General features: G+C 38.1%; 1 protein-coding gene across 19 annotated transcripts in view; it reads right to left on the reverse strand.

Annotated features, from left to right (window-relative positions):
* The window catches only part of WNK1 (WNK lysine deficient protein kinase 1), a 135,981-nt gene that overhangs the window by 54,992 nt on the left and 56,571 nt on the right, over window positions 1-24,418 (reverse strand). For all 19 annotated transcript variants that reach the window (XM_027093157.1, XM_027093156.1, XM_027093169.1 and 16 more), the window contains exons 2-4: window positions 18,867-19,039; window positions 12,109-12,329; window positions 9,741-9,898 (exon numbers count right to left, since the gene is read on the reverse strand). In XM_027093157.1, coding sequence (XP_026948958.1) covers window positions 9,741-9,898; window positions 12,109-12,329; window positions 18,867-19,039 — 552 coding nt within the window. The remainder of the gene's footprint in view (window positions 1-9,740; window positions 9,899-12,108; window positions 12,330-18,866; window positions 19,040-24,418) is intronic.

Consider the following 24,418-nt stretch of genomic DNA (forward strand, 5'->3'; position numbering starts at 1 on the left):
CCATTTCCAATCATCTGACATCATTTAACTCATAACACATTACTCAAATATGGTTAACAGTTCTCCACACCTACAAGATGACCACAGGATCACAGATCTAGAAAGAATCTGAGTTAGAGTCCCAACTTGTTCAAATGAGAAAACTGTAGATCAAAGAGATTAATGCCATGTCAAAGATGGAATTAATTCATTAATTCACTGGCATCTACGAGGTGTCATGTCCAGTCTAGTCTAGTATGTATAAGACACCTACTAGATTTACCGCATTACCTTCAGCACCTAGAATACAACAAATAGAGCCTATATTCTAGTGGGTAAGGGCCTAGTCAATGGTAAAGCAAAAACTAGAATCCAGATTCAACAATGTCTAGTTCAGTGTTACTTCTAGCCCACATTATAGTGCTTTTAATTTCCTTAATCTGGGGTGAGAAGCCCTCACAAGTCAACTTCTACCTACTTCTCTGCTCCTATCCCCCCCAAATAAGTCCAGCCAAATTAGTTACTTTTTCACTGAATACTTAATGCACATTTTCACAAGAATATTCTTTCTACTGCTCCCTTTTTCAGTCAACTGAGTCCTACCCTTCTTTCAAGGTATACCTCAAATCACACATAGAGAGAAGGTGGCAACTACAAAGTATTTGTATGAATCTTCTGGCATATAAATTATTTACAAGATACCAAGAAACTCAATACTATTATAATTTACTTAAGCACAGCAGAAACCATCTCTCTATATCCTATCAGTTTTTATTCTGTAGTCTAATGCTGTGTGAATTATAGATCAACATTCAGTTGGGATACGTAAAACTAGCTTTTCTGTGAAATTCTGAAATAGGGATTTCACAATTGTTTTTTAGCACGGAAAATGTTGGGAATGATACCCAACTGTTTGGTTTAAGATTAATGGTCTGATTAAGACCCTTTAATATTAATCAAATCACAGGACAGTAATAGAATGACTTTGAAAATCATGCAAAATGTTCCTAAGATACACCCTATGATACACCAAGTTTTCTCTTATGTGTATAATTTAAATTTATTGGATGGAAGTAGGAATAAAATTTATAAAGGAATCATTTCAGCTAATTCCAGTGGATTTAGATCTCTGGGATATCACACACACACAAAAAATCCAACTGCTAAAGAAAAAAATACGAAGTTTTTCCCAACTTTTCAAACCCTATCTATAATTAGGAATCAGCTTCACTTGTTTCTGTAAAAAAGTAGGGTGAAATGCAATCTGTTATATAAAAGCCAAAAGGAATTTCACCCCAACTGCTTTGATTCTGTTTTTCCCAGACAGAATGTTCAAACCTTGCAATCCAAAGGCTAATGGAATCAGTGACAAAGTCAAATTACACAAACAAAGTAATTAAAAATCCCCATTATTTCTAACTTGGTTGTTATGAGGCTGGATTCAGCCAGATTCTTACTGGTATGAACCATTAGTTTACAGGAATTTGAACATACCTTATGATCCCATTGGAAAACAAGCCTCTTCAAACTCCCTACCAAATCCAACTAGCTCTATCCAAGGAAATTAGCTGACCTCATGACTCCCCAAGGCTCATTACTCTCTGGATACATGAAAGCTTGTGTACTGCTCCAATCTCAAATGCACTATCCTCCATATAAAAAACTGATGCCACTGCTTACCATAGTTTCTATTCTTTTAATAGCAGACAAAAACTGTGCTAAGTACATTACTACTCTTATTTGGATCTTTTCATTGCCAATGGCAGAAAACTTCAAGATAAGTTTTTCTCTTTTGAACAGGGATCATGAACCCTGTTAAACAGGGGCTCAAACCTGTGACACCAATCTTAGACTTATGCTACCCACGTACCCTAAATTTTTTTTCCCTTGAAATCTAGGGAAAAAAGTTTACAAAACAGAAACAGGAAAAGGAAAACATTTTAAGGTTTGTATTAGTGTTATGTTAGAGATGCTTGATTTCTGACCCTACTATTAGTATTTCTCCTTCATGTCCTTGGGCAAAATGCTTAACCTCTGAATCTATCTTCTCACCTGTAAAATGAAGGTATTATCTACTTATCAAAATACAAAAGATTAAAATAAGATAGTATATGTAAAGCACTTTGCAAGGTGATTGGCAAGAAGCAAGATGATAAATAAATGTGAGCTCATTTTCACTCATTTAAAACTTGGCTTTATTTTAAGTTCATTAAACACATTTTAAACATTGCTATTTGTTGAATGTTGCTAGGTAAAAGAATAGAACAAGAGACAACTTATTTCACTACTAAGCATGTCATAATGATGTTAATGGTAATAATGGCAATGCCTAATAAGTACTGACTGCTAACTGATTTAGGCACTTTTCTCATTTAATCCTCATTACCAGCTTAGGCTCAGAGAAGTTAATTAACTTGTCCAAGGTTTCAGCTAGGAAATGACATTGCTGGGATCTGAACTCAAGCAGACCCAACTCCAGAGCCCATTTCCTCCACAGGCAACATTGTGTTTCACTCCCTATAGTTCTGTATTCGTGTATTCATCTCGCAAACACTGACTGAGTGCCTATTACCTGCCAGGCTCTAAGCACTAGGAAAACAGCCAAGAACAACTCAAATAAAACCCCCACAACCCACAGAATTTATATTCTAATTGGGGCTTTAGATAAACACTGTTAGGCTGTGATAAAAGCCATGAAGAAAAATAAAACCATAGGGGATAGAAGTAAAGTGTGTGCACACCTAAGACTGTTTTAGATGGATGGGCAGGAAAGGCCTCTCTGAGACCTGAATGAAATGCATGTGCAGAACAATGACACACAACAGTTCTTTATCAGTGCACCACAGAATATAGTTATTAAGCCGGTACATTACCCATTTACCCCTTCACATTGGCACTTACACAGACAGGTTTAAATGCCCTCAGGTCACAGACTGACACTGTACTAGACATTTATGAATTCAGTACAGAATTTTGACATGAGCAGGGGACCTGGAATCAGATTAACAGAATAACTCTGTTATTTTCTAGATATGTAATCATGGGCTAGCCATCCTGGGCTTCAGATTTTTATTTTAAAGTGTAGACAACAGCAGTAGTAAACCACCCCCAATGAGGTTTGTTGGAAGAATTAAATTACATAATAATGCAAAGTGTTTAATGCAATGTCTGAGACATAGGATGTATATGTGTTAATATTTACACTGCTATCATCTGCTATTTACATGGCAGTTGTACCACTGCAAGGCCAGACATGTAGTAGTGAACTGGTCTACAGAGGAAAAAAACCCCTGTCCTTGAGACGCTCAGTTCTCATGGCGGGGGGGGGGGACAACAGTTAATATCAATATAATTATCATTATAATATATTAATAAGACAGAGGTTGAGTATGATGGAAATACTGAAGGGGCAACAATATTGGCATGACTTCCTTCAAAAATCCTAGGACTTCCCTGGTGGCGCAGTGGTTAAGAATCCGCCTGACAATGCAGGGGACACGGATTTGATCCCTGGTCCGGGAAGATCCCACATGCCGTGGAGCAACTAAGCCCATGTGCCACGGCTCCTGAGCCTGCGCACCACAACTACTGAAGCCCACGCTCCCTAGAGCCTGCACACTGGAACTACTAAAGCCCATGCTCTGCAATAAAAGAAGCCACCACAATGAGAAGCCCGCACAGCGCAGCAAACAGTAACCCCTGCTCGCCGCAACTAGAGAAAGCCCATGTGCACCAACGAAGACCCAACACAGCCAAAAAAAAAAAAAAAACCCTAGAAATATTTCTGGTAAAGAGCTCCAGACGACCGGGGTTACTGGCTCATTCCTTCATACAGATCTGCCTTAGCATCCCTGACACAGGCCAATAAAGCTCTCAATTTAAACCAACTTTCTCAGGAATACGGTCTCTGACTCTCTCAATGAGATCAAAACCCTGTACCTCATTATGTCTATAAAATCCACGTGCTTTATTATATTTACTACTTCAATGTTTACCTTCCCTACAAGAAGGTGAAAGAACACTGAAGCATATATCTTGTTCACTGCTGTATCCTCAACCTGGCACACAGAAGACACCTAACTAATGGCTGTTAAGTAAGTGAATAATCGTTAAAATAAATTGAAAAGAAACTGAGAACTAAAGTTTATGATTCAACTGACTAGAGTTCTGTGATCTTCAAACCTGAAAAAGTAATCCTAGGCTGTTAAACACTCTTCTTTGTATCCCATTTCTAAGATAGTGCCAAACCCATAGGAGGCCTTGTGAGTTTAGGAGGGGGCAGTTCACTGACTACTATTGGTAAACAGGCGGAGCATAGTAGATCTGGGATGGAAACCAGGAATCTGGAGTGGCAGGGGGCAGTCTGCATTAGGGAGTTTGATGATCTCTCGATGGATGACCAAACATGTTTCCTTAATAAATGTGCAATCGTTAGGCAGACCAAAGCTGACATATCCTTTAAAAAATTAGTTCAATTTACACCCAAAGCAAACTTAAGGGAAAGTACAATACTTCAAGGTGTATTTCAATAGAGTCACCACTAATGCTTATACAATCATATAAATCATTGTATAATCAAGGTAAACTCCCCACACATTTATCTCAGCACCCAAAACATGAGAAAAACTTCAGAAAATTAAAAAAGGACATAGCCCTTTTTATTCTTCACTGGAAGCCAGAAGATGGGAATGGAGGTTAGTGAAACCAAGACAGAGTTTCCCAGATAAGAAATATAATAACTGAAGTACAGAATAACGGACTGTAGATAATACAGAGCTCAGTTTTCACAGCTGAGAGGAAAAACAAAGAACAAGTAAATGCCTGCAGTATCCTCAGAGACCAAGGGTTCCAAAAGTTCCAACTGACTTAACTCCTCAAGCTTTTTATTCCAGCTTTTCCACGGCCTGACTTACTATTTTGCGTTTTTAAAAAGCAACTCTTGAATAGGCAGAAAAAAATGCAATTAAATAGGGTTAGATTTCTAAGTCAACTTGGTTACTTATAATGCTAGTAAAAAGGTTCCATGAACAATGGAACAAAAATTTATTCAAATAATGCTTGATATACAATATTTAGTCTTTTTTTTTTTTAATTTAACCAAAAATAAGGTATACAGAACTGGAAGGGACCTGAGGTGATCACTGTTGTAGTCACACTTCTCAAACTTTAATGTACACACAAATCATCTTTGGATCTTGTAAAATGCTGGTTTTGACTCAATCCGTCTGGGACGCGGCCAAAATTTTACATTTTTATAATAACAAGTGTCCTAGGATGCCAATTCTGCTGGTTGTGGGGACTGCACTTTGCACAGCAAAGATCTCAATAGTGATTTGAGAACTGATGGAAGAGCATGTGAATAGATGACTTTTTCAAATGCCTTTCTAGTCCTGGAATTTTGACTCTATTAAAGTTATTGTTTTCTGCTCTAGTTGTACCAAACAGCTTTTCCCATTCTACAAAAATATATTGTATATGTACATATATAAAGTGTATGAGTTTCTACTTGCTACTATTCAATTCCACGTTAGTAGAATAATTTTAGTATTTCTAAGGTGACCTTATTTTGCAGGGTAAACTCAACTGTCCCAAATTGACATAGTGTCTAACTTGACTATATCTGGGATTCCTTTCATTGAATCATTTATTCTTCAAAGTATCACTGAGTGCCTACAATGTGCCATATGCTATGCTACAAACACAAAACTATAAACAAAGATTTAATAAGTCGGGCTCTAGGACAATACCTTTTAAAACACTGTATATTTCATCCTTCCTGTTCCCAATTCCTCTCCAGAGGTGAGGGTGGCTATAGGTTCAAACAGTTTAAACAATGAGAAAAGGAGGAAGAAACTACAGAAATAGAAAGAAATAAAACCTGTTGAACATTAAAAATGTGCTACCTTCATACAATGCAATATTATTCAGCTACAAAAAGGGCTGAAGTACTGACTCATGCTAAAACATGGATAAACCTTAAAAATGGTTACACTAAATCAAAGCATAACACAGAAACAAAGTGTAACACAGAAGGCCACATATTTTGTGATTCTATTCGTATGAAATGTCCACAACAGGCAAATCAAATCCATAAAGACAGAAAGTAGATTAGTGCTTGCCAGGGGCTGGATGGAAGAGGAATGTGGAGTGACTGCTAACAGGTGTGCGGTTTCTTTTTTGGGGTGATGGAGTGGCATTAGTGGTGTCGATTGCAGAACACTGTAAATACACTAAAACCCACTGAATTTTACACCTTCAAATGATTTAAATGGAGAATTTCATGGTATGTGAACTTTATCTTAAAAAAGAAAAAAAACACAACCCATTGACAAACTGAAAAAAGGGTAAATACTACACTAAGACTATGGAAACAGTGATATTGGTCTTTCTAGGGTCTATTAAACTAACGCCAAACACTTTTTTCATTTGAGAAGGGGATTTTCTTCTCAAGTGAGCTGGAGTTTGTGTTTGCAAATAAAGATTCATTTGTTGATTAGACAGTATCTCAAATGCATTATCTTAAAAATCAAATTAATTTGTTTTCTTTACTTTTATCAAATTATTGCTTACATAAACTTTTATCTGATTTTATGGCAGTGCTGTGTCTGACAGTCTGAAGCCAAAGAACACTGCTTTTAGCCCTGAGCCTCCGGTGAGTAGATTTAATCAATAGGGTTTACACTATTTTTCACCTACTCATCCTATACAGTCATTATATTTAACCAGTTAAACATATTTAGTGGGTAAGGTATAAAACAAGGTAGAATTTAATACAGGTCACCCATAAATTCTGCATTAAAAAACAAAACAGGGCTTCCCTGGTGGCGCAGTGGTTGAGAGTTCGCCTGCTGATGCAGGGGACGTGGGTTCGTGACCCGGTCCGGGAAGATCCCACACGCCGCGAAGCGGCTGGTCCCGTGACCCGTGGCCGCTGGGCCTGCGTGTCCAGAGCCTGTGCTCCACAACGGGAGAGGCCACAACAGTGAGAGGCCCACGTACAGCCAAAAAAAAAAAAAAAACAGTCCTACCATATAATTTATAACTTTATTTCTTTAAATAGCAGAGTTATTTTTTAGACTTCATTTTACATAAAGAAACTAAAATTCCATGATCCCTCGAGATATTTTAAGTAAAAACCTTTATTTGTTTAGAGAAATAGTCAGGAATTGAATTCACAAGATTAATTAGAGACACCTATCACTAGACAACCCGGTAATGCCTAGGCAGTGTCTCTAACAGCAAAGCACTGTCTGATGGTTCACAACAAAATCTACCAAGTTTCAAAGTAGAAATATTGCAAGACCCACAAAGAAGGCTGGTGGCTGAGAGACAGTAGAGAATGTTTAAATATATGGCTATCTGATGGATACTTCATTCTTCTGGTCTATTCACTATCAAAACATTCAGTACTGCTGGAAGGTAAATAAAAGATATTTGTTAATAAGTCTTTGTGTTTAAAATCCAGAATGATCACCTCAAGCAGTAGTACTGGGTTTAAGATGCTATTTATTCTTAGGCAATAGAAAGAATAAATATGGCCAGTGAAAAATGGGTGTTACATTAAAACCTGTTATGTTTTCGCCACAGAATTAAAGTGATAGTTCTACTCTTAACAGAGAGAAAAGACTGCCCACAAATTATCAGAGCTAATAATTTAAGTAACTACTTGCTCACACTGAGATTCTCCTGCCTACTCCAAGTACAGAGGCTAATAGCATTCTAGTAGAACATTATCACCACTTTTGCAGATTAGAAATTAGTTACAGAACTCTTCAGAGGAGAATTTTTTAAGAAGTTCTGGTGTCATGTGTTTGATTTTTTCTTGAATTTTTGAAATTTATTTATTTTTTTATACAGCAGGTTCTTATTAGTTGTCCATTTTATACATATTAGTGTATATATGTCAATCCCAATCTCCCAATTCATCCCATCCCACCCTGCCACTTTCCCCCCTTGGTGTCCATACGTTTGCTCTCTACATCTGTGTCTCTATTTCTGTCCTGCAAACCGGTTCATCTGTGCCATTTTTCTAGGTTCCACATATATGTGTTAATATACGATATTTGTTTTTCTCTTTCTGGTGTCATGTGTTTAGAATCGGAGTCAGCAACATTCTCCGTTAAGAGCCAAACAGTACATAATTTAGGATTTTTGAACCACAGAGCCTGTTGCAATTACTCAACTCTGCCACTGTAATATGTGAAAACAGACATAGATAATACAGAAACAAATAAGTGGCTGTGTCATTACTTTCTTCATGGACACTGAAATTTGAATTTCATATAATTTTCATAGGTCATCACATATTATTCTTCTTTTGGTTTCCCCCTCAACCATTTAGGAATGTGAAAAGAATTCTTAGCTCATGGCTGTACAAAAATGGGTAGGAGGCTGGATTTGGCCCATGGATCATAGTTTGCTAATCCCTGGTTTAGAGTGTGATGGAGTGAAGAAGTTATAGACAGTTAGTTAGTAAATAAATTACACAAACCATTTTACGTACAAACTGTATATTTTATAGTCCTAAAATTTAATGTATTTAACCTCTTAATCAGGTTTAATATTCAGTTTGATCTCCTTAAGAAGATATGTATTTACAAAGGGTATTTTCACATTATTATTGTTTTCATAAATATTAGGTGGAAAAGAACACGTTAGCTTAATTGAATTCAAATTCATAAAGAAAATCAATCTCTTGTCCATCCACTTTGGCCATCTCTACTTTAACTCCTTATTTCAGTCTATCGGTTATTCCTTCAGATTAGTGCAATAGCCACTTAACTGGGTTTTCAGCTTTTTAGTGTTTCCTCATAAATCCATCCTCCACTCTGCAGCCAGAAAACTCTTTTAAAAATTTAAGTCTGATCTTATGACACCTACCAAGTCTTTTTTAGGGGGGGGGACAGGGGGCGGGGGCTGCACCTCGTGGCCTGTGGGATCTTAGCTCCCCGACCAGGGATTGAACTCAGGCCCTTGGCAGTGAAGGCACGAAGTCCTAACCACTGGACCGCCAGGGAATTCCTACGACACCTACCAAGTCTTATAGCGGCTGCAATGGTTCCCCCAGTGCTCAAGTATAGTCTAAACTTTCACTTTCCTCCCTTATCCCTTGTCTCTTCTTTTTCCTGTTTTCAAACTGTAGACATACAGAGATTTTTCACATGCAACTCTTAGTCTTTCCCTATTTATTTAACATAATTTTCCTAACCTGTCCAAACTCAATTAGGCACTACTTCTACGTGCTTCTGTTACATACCTATCCCTAGAATAACTGCTTTTATACACTATGGTAACTGTCTGGTTTACTTGTTTGTTCTCCTTTGCCTAGTAATAAGCTCTTGAGAGACAGGTTTGTGTTTTACTTAACTATAATATTCAATACCTAGGATCTAGAAAGAAGTCTGGAACATAATAGAGACTTAAATATTTGTTGGATGAACCCATGAACTGTTACGGGTTGAACTGCGTTCCCCCCCGCCCCCCCCCCCACAAAAGATATGTTAAAATTCTTATCCTCAGTTTCTCAGAACGTGACCTTATTTGGAAATAGGATCGCTGCAGGTATAATTAGTTAGAATGAGGTCAACCCGGAGCTGGGTGGCCACAGCTCAATCTGACCAGTCCTTATAAGAAGAGGAGACACGAGACACAGATGAGCGGTGAACTCCATGTGATGCTTTCTAGTGTTGTTCCCTTTTGCACGGTTTGATGTTATACAGCTTCTTAGCCTAAGATCACCAGTCAGTTAGGACAAGACTTACACTGGTCACTCGACGGTAGATCTGTGCAGCATTTTGGCACTCGGAGTAAGGGTATTCAGATGTGGCCATCTCAAGCATGCACATCCCAAAAGCATAAACGTCAACGGATTCATCATATTTCTCTTCATACATCTCAGGGGCCATGAACTCTGGGGTACCTTAAATTAAAAGAATGATTCAGACTCAGTGTGAGGAGAAGCTGCGATTCATGGGGAGGGCAACAGCAGAGGGGTTGACCTGTGAGAGAGAAGAAAGTGGAAGGGGGGTAAGAGGTGAGGGAGGAAAAAGAAAGAAAGGTAGGTAGGTGGTGGGGGGAGAGGAAAGAAATCGTCTTAGTCTGTTCCATCAAATATGTTATAGATCTTACACTACAACTCCTTTATAAAAACTGGCGTAGGATCAAGTGTCTATTTATTTACTGTTTCAAATGGATTAGTGTTATACAATGTCAAAATAGAGCCTTGCATAAAAGATAAACTGATATATTGAAAACAAACAGAAGGAAAAGGTAAGAGACTACTGAGGAATAAAGTAGACATAATGGCATCTACCTGTAAGATAGGATGATGGGTTAAAAAAGATCAAAATCCTTGTCTGCCCCCTACTGTATGGTAGCTGTAAGGTTAACATTCATATAATAGCTAGTCTCTTGCCATTAACATTCCATCTGATCAGTTTCACTTTTAAGGCGGCTTTTCAGTAAAAAACAGATATTCAATACATTTTTAAAACGGTAAAATAAACTGTAATTGTCTATAAAGGCCACTCACCAGAGCCCTTTTCTTCACACACTTACCACCCCCCCCCTGCAGTACACAAACCTACTGCAGATGTAAGAAGTGTAGTGAGGCACATCCTACAGACACACACACAAATAATTCGGTCTGCACTTGAGTTCTCAGACTGAATTATGAGCATAGAGTGAGTGTATGATTCCACACACCAGGTTTCCAATGTTTCCAAAGAAATTAAGCCCGAATACCTCAAATTATAGGACATTTCTAAGAACAGGCTTGCACACTATGGTTTAAACAAAAAAAGAAATAAGAAAAAACCCTCTTGGGACAGAGATTAAGATGCCAAAGACAATCAAAGAACTGTTTCCTATAAGGAGGGCAAAAAGGAAATTCATCTTTAAATAACTCTTCCCAGGAACACTATTTTGTAAGGATGTGCAAATTACTGGTGTTCAATTTTTTTCTTACTAAAACATAGGATTCTAGCCCACTTAAAAATGAATGGCTTGGGATTCCCTGGTGGCGCAGTGGTTGAGAGTCTGCCTGCCGATGCAGGGGACACGGGTTCATGCCCCGGTCCGGGAGGATCCCACATGCTGCGGAGTGGCTGGGCCCGTGAGCCATGGCCGCTGAGCCTGCGCGTCCGGAGCCTGTGCTCCGCAACGGGAGAGGCCGTAACAGTGAGAGGCCCGCGTACCGCAAAAAAAAAAAAAAAAAAAGAATGGCTTTCTTGCTGTTGTTATTGTCATCACCTTTGGGGAGAGTACAGTGTTTGTGAAGATTTCAAGTTTTCACATTGTCATACCCTCCTCAGAAAGTGAAAGCTTATAAAATAATCAGCATTAAATTATTTTTCCAGCTACAACTCTCTAACATAACAGTTAAAGGCTGAAAGGACAGACTTGTTGTATAGATCAGTGATTCTCAAGAATGATGATTTGCCCTATAGGGGACATCTAGCAATGTCCAGAGACATTTTTGGTTGTAACAACTGGGGGGAAGTGGGCAAGGGGGCATGCTACTGGCATCCAGTGAGTAGGACCAGGGATGCTGCTAAATCATCTTACAATGAACAGGTCAGTCCTTACAACAAAGAGCTGGCCAACCCGAAGTGTCAATAGTACTGAGGCTGAAAACTGTTTCAGGTATATCTTCTGAAGAGTAGGAGTTAAAAAAAAGTTGATAATGAACCATCATATTTTCACATTTTAAAATAAAGTTTTAATAGGCAGATATTTTTGAATATACATATATCCAACAGACTTCTTCAGAAACTAAATTATATATAAATTCAATTTCTTTTATGGGGAAAGTAACATACTTTATCTGTTATATAAGTAAGTATATGATACTAAGTATCAATGAAATGACTCAGTAAGGTTAACAATTATTACATAATGTTTTGTAGGCAAAGTTCACCTTACTTCTCTTCATATAATTTTACAAAACAACAATGGTCTTCAAGATGATTCTAGAGGCAAAGAAACAGAGAACTCCACATCACTTCCTGGGTTCAAGCTCTGAATTTCTGAAGGTTTAGTTCACATAATAAAAGCTCTGACAAGGTCAGGTTTCTAAATAAAAGGAATGTCAGAAAGCCAGTGAGACTGCAAGGTACACCTGAAACATACCTATCACACTCTTGGCAAAAGAAGCCCGCTTCAGGGTTGCCAGACCTAGGTCTCCAATCTTGACTGAGCCTGTAGGGCCAGTGATAAAGATGTTGTCACACTTAAGATCCCGGTGAATAATAGGTGGAGTTCGAGTATGAAGAAACTGAAGTCCTTTAAGAATCTGACGGCACCAGCTTCTCAGAACTTTGATCTTCATCACCTTAAACCTTTTCAGGTACCTAGAAAAGGCAAGGTACACCAAACAGGTTATCAATGATATGCATTTATTACTTTGAAGAATTCCATTAAATTCTAGCATATCTGAGATGGGAATATCAAGTTCAGAATATTAAGATTCAGTAAGCTTAGGTTAGTGCTACTTTTAGTAAGGTTAAAGGGGATAGGATAATAAGTAGTTGGCAAGCAAATTCTGATAACAAAGCACAAAAAATAAATTCCTTAAAATTAGATCACTGCTAAAATGATTTAAAAGTTAAGAGGCAGAGTTCGACTTCTGGTAATGGTGAAGCAACTCTTATTGGATGCAGATATAATTATAAACTCTAGTAAATACACACACACACAACTACTCGAAAGCTCTGGAGGAATCAAAATCAGGCATAAACTGGAAGGGAGTACACACGAGGGAAAAGGGAAAGCACTAGTCTGTGGGGGTCGCTCAAACCTGGACTGAAACCTGGAGCATTACTGGCTGAGGAATGAATACGAGGATAGAGTTCAAGATTACCTCAGGGTCCAAAACAATGCTATTCAACAGAACTTTCTACAATGACAGTCTGTCCAATACAATATTCACTAGACAAATAAGAATATTCTTTTTTTTTTTTTTCGGTATGCGGGCCTCTCCCATTGCGGAGCACAGGCTCTGGACGCACAGGCTCAGCGGCCATGGCTCACGGGCCCAGCCACTCCGCGGCATGTGGGATCCTCCCAGACCAGGGCACGAACCCGTGTCCCCTGCATCGGCAGGCGGACTCTCAACCACTGCACCACCAGGGAAGCCCAAGAATATTCATATTTAAATGAATTAATTAAAATAAAAAATTTTCATTTCCCAGCTGCACTAGTCACATTTCAAGTGCTCAACAACTGCATTGTAGCAAGTGGCTACCATTTTGGATGGTGCAGATTACAGAACATTTCCATCACCACAGAAAGTTCTGTTGGACAGCAGAGATCTAAAAAGTGATGGAGGCAGGGCGGGGGGCTGGAGGGTGGGGGTGGTGTGTAATCCCAGAAAGGAGGTACAGGGGCTTCCCTGGTGGCGCAGTGGTTAAGAATCCGCCTGCCAATGCAGGGGACACAGTTCAAGCCCTGGTCCGGGAAGATCCCACATGCCGCGAGCAACTAAGCCCATGCGCCACAACTACTGAGCCTGTGCTCTAGAGTCCGTAAGCCACAACTACTGAGCCCACGCACCGTAACTACTGAAGCCCTAGTGTCTAGAGCTGGTGCTCCGCAACAAAAGAAGCCACTGCAATGAGAAGTCCGTGCACCGCAACAAAGAGTAGCCCCCGCTCGCTGCAACTAGAGAAAGCCCATGTGCAGCAATGAAGACCCAATGCAGCCAAAAGATAAATAAATTTTTTTTAAAAAAGGAGGTATAGGGCTTCCCTGGTGGTGCAGTGGTTGAGAGTCCGCCTGCCGATGCAGGGGACATGGGTTCGTGCCCCGGTCCGGGAAGATCCCACATGCCGCGGAGCGGCTGGGCCTGTGAGCCATGGCCGCTGAGCCTGCGCGTCCGGAGCCTGTGCTCCGCAACGAGAGAGGCCGTAACAGTGAGAGGCCCGCGTACCGCAAAAAAAAAAAAAAAGGGGGTATAGAAGGGCATCTCCAAATTCTGTATATTCACTCTGCCTAAATCTCTGGCTGACCTCTGAAATATGTGTGTCTGTAGCAGAGTCCAAGCAGCCCAGCTAATGTTAAAAGAACAGGACAGAGATTTCTGATTAACTGAGTTCTGATGCTATTTTATCTGGAAATATTCAGGGAAAAAATGAAGAGCACTGATGGTAAATATAAAAGACTGCATTTTCCTATTACTATCTTTATGTTACATATGACTACTTAAAGGAAAATCTATAACATTGTATTACAGTATCTAAACAATAAATGTAACATATGAAAATTATAGCATAAAGTATAAGTACTAGAAATACATGGGCCTATATTTTTGCAAGTTTCCTTTTACATGAAATTGTACAGTATCAAGCATGTTGTGAAAAGTTAAAGATATAAATGCAGTATCTAAAGTAGCCACTAAAAAAGATATTTCAAATGCACACACACACACACACACACACACACACACACACGTGGAGTTTAACCAAAAAGCTAATACAGAAACTAATACAAAACCTTAAAAATAAATTAAAAAATGAAATTCTGCTTCACTTGGGTGGGATATGAGGTAATTAAATAAAACTAATGGTGAAAGTTGGTTTTATGGTTTAAAAAATATATATAAAAACAGAGTTACTTCTGGAGGGTGAGGAAAGGGCTGCCTGGAAAGGGCTGCCTAGGAAGAGGTTTAAGGGCATGTATTGAGATGATGGAAATGTTCTATATCTTAACGGTTTCGATTACACGAGTGAGGTATCACGTTAATAGGACAAAGGGGAAAACAACATGATCATTTCAATTCATGCAGAAAAGGCATCAGACAAAATCCAACACCTTTCCATGATAAAAAAAAATACTCAAACTAAGAATAGTAGAGAATATATTCAACATGATAAAGAGCATTTATGAAAAACCCACAGCTATACTACAGTGGTGAAACACTGAAAGCTTTCCCATTAAGACTGGGAATAAGACAAGAATAACCACTGCTCTTCAGTGTTGTACTAGAAACTCTAGCCAGATTAATTAGGCAAGAAAAAGAAAGGTACCCAAATTGGAAAGGAAGAAGTAAAACTCCCTCTATTTGCAGATAACAAGATCCTATATATAGAAAATTCTAAAGAATACATACAGACATGCACACACAACTAGAGTTAATAAACGAATTCAGCAAAATTGCCAGCGTACAAGATCAACACGCACAAATGAGTTGTGTTGTACACCCCAACATTAACAACCTGAAAAGGAAAGCAAGAAAACAATTCCATTTGCAACAACATCCAAAAGAATAAAATACTTAGGAATAAATTTAACCAAGGAAGTGAAAGATTTATACACCAAAAACTAGAAAACACTGTTTAAAGAAATTAAAGGACACCTAAATAAAATGGAGAGATGGGTTCATGGATTGGAAAACAATATAGTGAAGATGGCAACATTAGCCAAAGTGACCCACAGATTCGATATATCTACGGATAGATTTGATTATATCTACAGATGCAATCAAAATTCTAGCAGACTTTTTGCAGAAATGGAAAGCTAATCCTCAGGTTCATACGGAATTACAAGGGGCCCCAAATAGCCAAAACAATATCAAAAAAGAAGAACAAAATTGGAGAACTCACTTTTTCCAATTTCAAAACATATCACAAAGCTAGGTTTTGTAGTATTAAAACAGTGTGGTACTAGCATAAGGATAGATACATAGAACAGTGGAATAATATGGAGGGTCCAGAAATAAACCCATGCATCTATGGTTAAATGATTTTTGACAGGGGTGTCAAGATCATTCAACAGGGAAAGAATAGTCTCTTCAACAAATGGTGCTGGGACAACTGGATATCCACACGCAACAGAATGGAGTTGGATCCCACACCTCACACATACACAAATGTTAACTCAAAAACTGGAACGATCTAAATAAAAGAGCTAAGCCTATAAAACTCTCAGAAGAAAAAATAGGGGTAAAACTGCATGGCCTTGGTTTTGGCAATGGATTCCTAGATATAACCCTAAAGGCACAAGCAACTAGGGAAAAAAAACCAGATAAACTGGACTTAATCAAAATTTAAAACTTTGTGCATCACATGACGTCATTAAGGAGTGAAAAGAATATATAGAATGGGAAAAATATATTTACAAATCATGTACCTGATAAGGGTTTAGCTTACAGAATATATAAAGAACTCTTACAACTCAACAAAAAGACAAACAACCCAATTTAAAAATGGACAAAGTGGGCAAAGAGTTGAATAGACATTTCTCCAAAGATGTACAACATGCACATGATAAGATGCTCAACATCATTACTCTCTATGGAAATGCAAATCAAATGAGATACCATGTCACAGCCAGCAAGATGACTATTAAAAAACCAAAAACAAACAAACAAAAAAACCAAGTGTTGGCAAGAATATGGAAAAATTGGAACCCTTATTCATTGCTAGTGGGAATGTAAAATGGTTCAGCCATTGTGGAAAACAGTTTGGTGGTTCCTCAAAAAGTTAAACACAGAATTACCATATGACTCAGCAATTCTACTCAAAGGTATATACGTATCTAAAAGGCATGAAAACGGGTACTCAAATAAGCACTTGTACACAAATGTTCATGGTGGAAACAGCCCAAATGTCTATCAATAAGTGAGTGGATAAACAAATTGTGGTATATCCACGAAATATTAATTAGTCATAAAAAGGAATGAAGTACTGATACATGCTACAACATGAACCTTGAAAACATGGTAAGTGAAAGTAGCCAAACACAAACATGTATTTTATATTCCATTTATATGAAATACCTTGATCAGATAAATCCTTAGAGACAGAAAATAGTTGGTGGTTGCCAAAGGCTGGTGCAAAGGAAGAAAGGGGAATTGTTTAATGGGTTTTAGTTGTGCAAGATGAAGAATTCTCAAGATTGGTTACACAGCAACATGAATATATTTAACTAAACTATACACTTAAAAATGATAAAGGGCTTCCCTGGTGGCACAGTGGTTAAGAATCCGCCTGCCAATGCAGGGGACATGGGTTCGAGCCCTGGTCTGGGATGATCCCACACGCTGCGGAGCAACTAAGCCCGTGTGCCACAACTACTGAGCCTGCGTGCCACAGCTACTGAAGCCCGCGCGCCTAGAGCTGGTGCTCCGCAACAAGAGAAGCCACGGCAATGAGAAGTCCGCACACCACAAAGAAGAGTAGCCCTCACTCGCTACAACTAGAGAAAGCCCGCACGCAGCAACAAAGACCCAACACAGCCAAAAATAAGAATAAATAAAACAAATTTTTTTAAAATGATTAAGATGGTAAATTTTATATGTTTTTACCAGAGTAAAAAAAAAAATGCCCATCTATAAATCCTAGAGATCAGCTAGTCCACTTATTTTACACATGGAGAACTGAGGGCCAGAGAAGGGGATCTACTTGCCCTAAATCACAGCTGGTCAAAGTCAGAGCAGAGAGCAGACTCCTACTCTAAGTCTAGTGCTTTCTACTTTACCTCTTGCTGCTTTTGCTTTGAGGCTCAGAAACTGAAACAGACAATGATGGGGAAAAAAGAACTTTAAACTTAAAAGAAAATGGTTAGAAACTTAGATCATGTGCAATTAAAGAGAAAATATACTACGTGGGAAGGGTAATGGGGAGTAACTGCTTAATGGGTATGGGGTGTTCTTTTAAGGTGATGAAAATGTTTACGAACTTGACAGATGTGGTTACACAACATTGTAAATGTAATAAATGTCACTGAACTGTACACTTTAAAAAGGTTAATTTTATGTTATATGAATTTCATCAAAACTTTAAAAAAAAAACTAACTTTATTTCTATCTACTGACAGACTACTGACAACCCACCAAGTATTCAAACCAGAAAAAGAATCTCAAGATGCAGATATACAAACAACTACTACCACAGAATTTTCCTTAATTCATTCAAATATTTATCAAGTTTCAGGCACAGTGCTAGGGAGCACAGTCTAGGAAAAGAAACAGGCATGTGAATAACAAGAAGCGTGGACGACTAGCATAAAGATGCTGCCATAAATATTAGAAAAGTTGGATGGGAAAATTAGAATGTGGAGGAGGGAAATAATCTGTTGGCTTTTCAACATGTTAATTTTGAGCATCCAAGAGCATCCGGGATTTTCTACATCCAGGAAATACAAGACTATGTTTCAAAGATCTGAGATTAATCAGCTCAGTAGCATTAACTACAGAAGGTTATAAAGAATAAATACACACTACAGAGACAATTTTTCACAATCCAATTCTTCCACAAAAAATTTACACCATAGAAGTTACTCTAGTTTCCTCTCTGAGTACAAATAGATACTCTATGAGACACAGGACTCCAAAGGCATACAGGGAATTTCTGCATTTGACCTATCCATATTCCTGAAAGGGATGATAGGTCTAGATGTTTTGGCTTCAATTTATGATGCTTTGGGAATGAAATTATCTAGTGATAAATGTCACAATACAATTTGTATTTGAAACAATATGTGCATAGTTGTAGCAAAAACTGTCCAATATGAGGTGATAAAATAAATGGGTAAAGCTTGTCAATAAGCTTCAATTTCATTTTAACCACTAGAGGGCTACCTTGTCATTTGATTTCTGATCTCTTAGCCACTCAATTTTAGAAATGCCAATCACCATAACTTAAAGCAACTAGGTTTATTCTGCAACAACTTCTCATTTAAATACTTACCAATACATAATTATCAAACCACTTTATACACCAGAGGACCTTGTGGGCAGGAAAATGTGCTCATATACTAACATTTGGAGCAACTATTCATTCCCTCCTTAGTATACTGGGCAACAACAGAAGAACTGATAAGGCCTGAAATAAGAAAATTCAAGTTCTCTCATACTTCTTGGTCAGCTTTTACAATATTGATGAACTTACGTTTTAAGTGTTCCAGATGTCATAAGTTCAGTCACCAAAACGATGCACTTCTTTCCCTTTACTGTGGATTCCCAGGAATCATAGAATCGGACAATATTGGGATGCTGAAGACCCTTTAACATTTCAGCCTCTTCTTTAAATCTCTGCCTCTCAGACTTTGTTAACTTCCGATCCTAAAATCAAAAAGCAAGACAGAATACAGTTCAAGATTGGCAGTTTGGGATTGACATGTACACACTACTATATTTAAGACAGATAACCAACAAGGACCTACTGTACAGCACAGGGAACTCTTGCTCAATATTGTGTAATAACCTAAAAGGGAAAAGAATTTGAAAAAGAATAGATACATGTATATGTATAACTGAATCACTGTGCTGTACACCTAAAACAAAAACAAAGGAAAAAACAAACAGAATATGCTTTTAAGATAATAAAACACCAAGTCACATAGTTACACTTAGATGCTAAACATGTACAAAATTATAATGACCAATACTGTTGAAATAAAACATCCTAACACTGAAGTTACTAATAATTAATAATTTCATCAGCCTGTTATATGAGTGTGAGAACAGGCTAAAGTGTATTTAAGAAAACTCTTGATTATAAAGTCATGCTTGAGGGATTTCCCTGGTGGCGTAGTGGTTAAGAATCCACCTGCCAATGCAGGGGACACGGGTTCGAGCCCTGGTCTGGGAAGATTCCACATGCTGTGGAGCAACTAAGCCTGTGCGCCACAGCTACTAGCCCGCAGGCCACCACTACTGAAGCCCGCACACCTGGAGCCCGTGCTCTGCAACAAGGGAAGCCACCGCAATGAGAAGCCCTGAGAAGCACGCGCACCACAACGAAGAGCAGCCCCTGCTCACCACAACTAGAGAAAGCCTGTGTGCAACAATGAAGACCTAATGCAGCCAAAAAATAAATAAATCAATTACTTAATAAAATAAAGTCATGCTTGAGATTATTTTAGTATTTTTACTGTTAATATGTGCTTCAGATACACGTTTTAGATGCAGTTAATTTACCACTTCCAAAATAAGTCACCTATTGACAGAGATATGCAATTTAATAATGGAACAAGTATGGGTTTTGGAAGTGGTGAGATCTAAATATAAATCCTGTCTTGGCTTCAGCTAAAATTTCCTTCATGAATAAAGTCAAGTCCTCCGTATTCATGAGTTCACATACCCAGATTCAGCCAACTGCAAGTAAAAAATGGGCGGGGTGTGTGTGTGTGTGTGTTGGGGGGATCAGAAAATTCCAAAAAGCAAAACTTGAATAGTTTGCCCACATGCTGGCTACTATTTACATAGCATTTACATTGTATTAGCTATTATAAGTAATCTAGAGATGATTTAAAAGTATATGGGAAGATATGCAAATACTGTGCCATTTTATAAAAGGGACTTGAGCACCCACAGGGGTGGAGGGTGGGGTCCTGGAACCAATTCCCGCCACCCCCCGGGATATTGAGGGATGACTGTGAATACCTTCACCTCATAGGACTCTTGTAAGAATTAAATAATCTACTAGGTAGATTTAATTTAATTTAGTCTACTAGGTAGATTTATTTAAAGTGCCTGGCACTTCATAAGTTAATTCACTTCTTATCTGAGATAACTGGACAAAAGCACTTAATTTGCTCTTCTTCCCTTAACAGAGTCCCATACACACAAACTCTGTACTGTCCTGTAAATTAAAATTGAAACTGTCATGTAATACTCTATCAAAGCACATAATACGTATTTTAACGAAATAGGCCAGGCATACAATAACATAATGTGTCTATGATACAGTCAAATAATTAAACATTAAAGACATAATTTAAACCTTCCTATGTAACTAGATGGCCTTTCCCATCACTACTCCTCACCCTTGAATAACAACCACTACCCTGATCAGATATACCATTCCCATATGGGTTTTTACACTTTAGGTGAAATGTTAAGATTTCATAAAAAGAAGTTACAGAGCATGTACTATCTGGAAGGTGGCTATTTTCCACTCAACATTGTTTGAGCTCACCCATGATGGTACAAGGAGACATTACAAGATATCTACCATATTACTGTAACTCCATTCATTATCACTGCTATGCAGTTATCCACTGACTGAATACACCACAATTTATATATAATCTCCTACTGATCAATCTTTAGGCGCTTCTCCATTTTTTTTCCTATTACAATATGGCAAAGGTTTTGCAGTGTTAATCTCTAGGATGCAGGCTCTTATCTTGGAGTCTATAAACCCCTTTAAGGCAGGTTTGTGAACATGTGTGAAAACAAATATATCTTTATTTTTCATTAACCTTGAATTGAAATTTAATATTTCCTTGAATGAATGTACGTACCTAATAGCATTCAGCAGTACCTGTGATTTGTCACCAACAGACCTAGGTATTTTCATATCATGTAACAGTGGTTGCAGATTATCTCAAAATACCACACTAGGCATTACTTTGAAATTATGATAGCTATTAGATCTTCCAGTAGATCTTATTAATATACATTAATAATGCATACTATATCACAAATTTAAAAGTTTTGATAACTATTTTAATATAATTTGTTTCCAATATAATCCTATGTATTTTACTATATGGACTTAAAACAAAACATTTTTCTAGCCTTCACTAGCCTTCTGGGGCACAAAAAAAAGAGGAAGTACACCTACTAGGATATATAGCTAGCGGTAGAAGTGCATAGGGAATAGGCATCTTCAGTCTTCATAGGTATCAACAAATTGCTTTTCAAAGGGACTGTGCCAACTGAGTTTCCCAACAGCTTTGTATGAAGGTTCCCACTAGAGTACATGGTCACTAGCAACTGGTATTATCAGACATTAACTTTTGTCAATTTGATGGGTGTAAGTCATGTTCTATAGTTTAATTTACATTTTCAGAGTCACTAAAAAGTGTGAGAAACTTTGTTTTCTTTGCAGACTACTTAAGACCCCTCTTCTGCAAGGAACTGATGCTTTATCTTACTTGTAGCAGTTCTTAATAGATTATGGATGCTTATCCTTTATTGGGTTTTATGAGTTACAAATACCTTTTCTCAATTTGTGGTTTGTATTTTCACCTTGTTTATGATATCTTGATTTACAGATGTTTTTATTTCACTGTATTTCAATTCATCTATCTTTTACTTTATGGTAGGTGGAATTTATGTCTTCAGTAATTTTTCCAGACACTAAGGTCACAAATATTTTTCTTTTCCTTTTTAAAATATAAATTTGTTTTGTTTGCCACATCTGGGAATTGTTGAGGAATTTATTTGGTTGGGTAAAAGAAGGGCTGACTGTTATTTCTGTTCTGTATCAGCCAATGGCCCCAATATCATTTAATGAACAATCCATCCTTCCCATAGAAGTACAGTTCTGTCTCTGGATTCTACACTCTATTCCATGGTCTGTCTAGTCCTGCGCTAATACCTCACTTTCTTAATTGCTATCACTCTTGCATGATAGTTTAGATGGGTGTAGAATTCTAGGTTGGTGTTCTTTCAGCACTTTCAAGATACTGTTTCATGGTACTCTGGCGTCTACCGTAGCCCTCAGTATACATGTCCTCCTTTGTAGGTTATCTGTATTTTCTCTCTGGTTACTCTAAAGGCTTTAAAAAAAAATTGTGCTCTGCTCATTCACTACCATGCATCTAAGTTTTATTTTATACATAATGGGGCTAATTGTGCTTTTTAAGCCCAAAGTTTCAGGTATTTGTCTTCGCATCAGGAAAATTCTCAACGATTACCTTTTTGATTACTGCCTCCTTCCATTCTCCATTCTCTTCTAAGATTTTCTATGTATGTCTGTATGTGTTATGTGTAAGGGTGTGTGTGTGTGGAACCTTACTCGATCCTTCATATCTTTTAACTTCTCTCTCATTTTCCATTTCTTTCTCTCTGCTGCCTTCTGGGCAGTGTTCTCAGATCTACCTTCTTGTTCATGAATTCTCTCAAGTTGTTATCATGTCTAACCTGCTTATTACCTTAAAATTTGTTTTAATTAATCAAACTTTAAAGTCTAAAGGAGGCTGAGATGCAAAGGACATGTGGCAAGGTCTCAGTCCCTGCTCCAGAAATAAGAGATGAACACAAACTAGACACTTGCAACTAGCCATACAAGTCTTCAAGGGCTGGGTATACTGGTGAGTCAGACATGTATTTGGACATCCATACAGAAAATAAAACGAGGTCAAGCAGTCAGTCTGTCACCAAAAGTACCCACCGGAGGGTCTGATAAAGGGAATTCAGTCACTACTTCAGTCCCTACTTTCCCAGCTAGCATCAAAAACAAAGCAAGGTGGGGAAGAAAAGAAAAAAAGTTGGGCACTAACTAAAGACTTCAGTGGAGAAGGAATTCTCCTGCCACTTCTCTAGGCCCAATGTCTGGGGGAGGGATTTGTCCCCACTCAGTGGTAACCCCACACATGGGGTTTTGAATGAGAAATGATAACTGGCGGCTCAATTTGCAATGATCCCAACCAACCTCCACCCCATCCCTGCTTCATGAACAGACAAGTTTTCCCAGCATCCTCCTTGGAATTTCCTCCCTCTCAGGGTTCATCTCCAAAATTATTTCCATCTCCAAATCATCACTGCAAGATTGCCTTCTCTCAAAGTTCTATAAAAGCCCACTTTCACAGCCCAGTATCACTTTTATTCCCACTCCTAACCTGAAGGTGCAACCATCCACAAAGTCACATACCCTGTCCACTGAGACTCAGATCCATAGCTGTTTCATCTTGGGCTATCTTCCTAAACCATTTCTTTCCCAGAGAAGAGATGGCCAAAGGGCCAAAGGACAAGTCGAAGTATCTGGTGCCAGATGACTGAGGAAAGTGGCACTTGTTACTTACTTTTTAATTGCAATACATTTTCATTTCTTGAAGCTCTTTTTGGATCTTTATCAAATCAGTCATTCACTGCCCACTCCAATACCATCTTGATGTTTTTGTGGTTTTAGTTTTTAATCCTTTAATTCTTTTAAAATAATGTGCTTTAGGGGCTCAATTCAATAACACTTTTATCTGAGTTACTGGGGATCGAATTTTGCCTAGTGTTTTGGCTGCTGGTGGTTTGTTTCCCCTCATGATTAACAATAGTGGATAATATGGTTATCTTAAACTGTGATTTGTCTGTTGGAATATCCTCAGTTGTGGGTGTATTGCTGTGGACAGGCTCTGAGTTTATTTATGCCTAGTGCGGCAGGGATATTACTAGTCTTGGTGATGCCTGCATGTAATCCGTTCAAATTTGAATCTCATACTTTTATAAATACAGGTCCCTGATTATGTATTCTCAGGGTAAACTTTTTTCAGCTGACTTGGGAAAAACTGTCTTTTCCCTGACTCAGAAACTGAAATTTTCTCTAGTCTGTCTTTATATTAAAGATTTTGTTCCCTTTTAAGGAACAAGTTTATTGGATCTCAGTTCCAATATCTGCTCGGGCTTAAGACTTCATCTATCCTTGGGGAGACAGTGAAACCATGCGTCTTAGTTAACAAGATTGGCAATTGTCCCAAGAAGAACCCTAGTGTCAAT

This window comes from Aethalodelphis obliquidens, unplaced genomic scaffold (assembly GCF_003676395.1).
Source record: "Aethalodelphis obliquidens isolate GAN/ISIS:26980383/991018 unplaced genomic scaffold, ASM367639v1 scaffold83, whole genome shotgun sequence".
Taxonomy (NCBI): domain Eukaryota; kingdom Metazoa; phylum Chordata; class Mammalia; order Artiodactyla; family Delphinidae; genus Aethalodelphis; species Aethalodelphis obliquidens.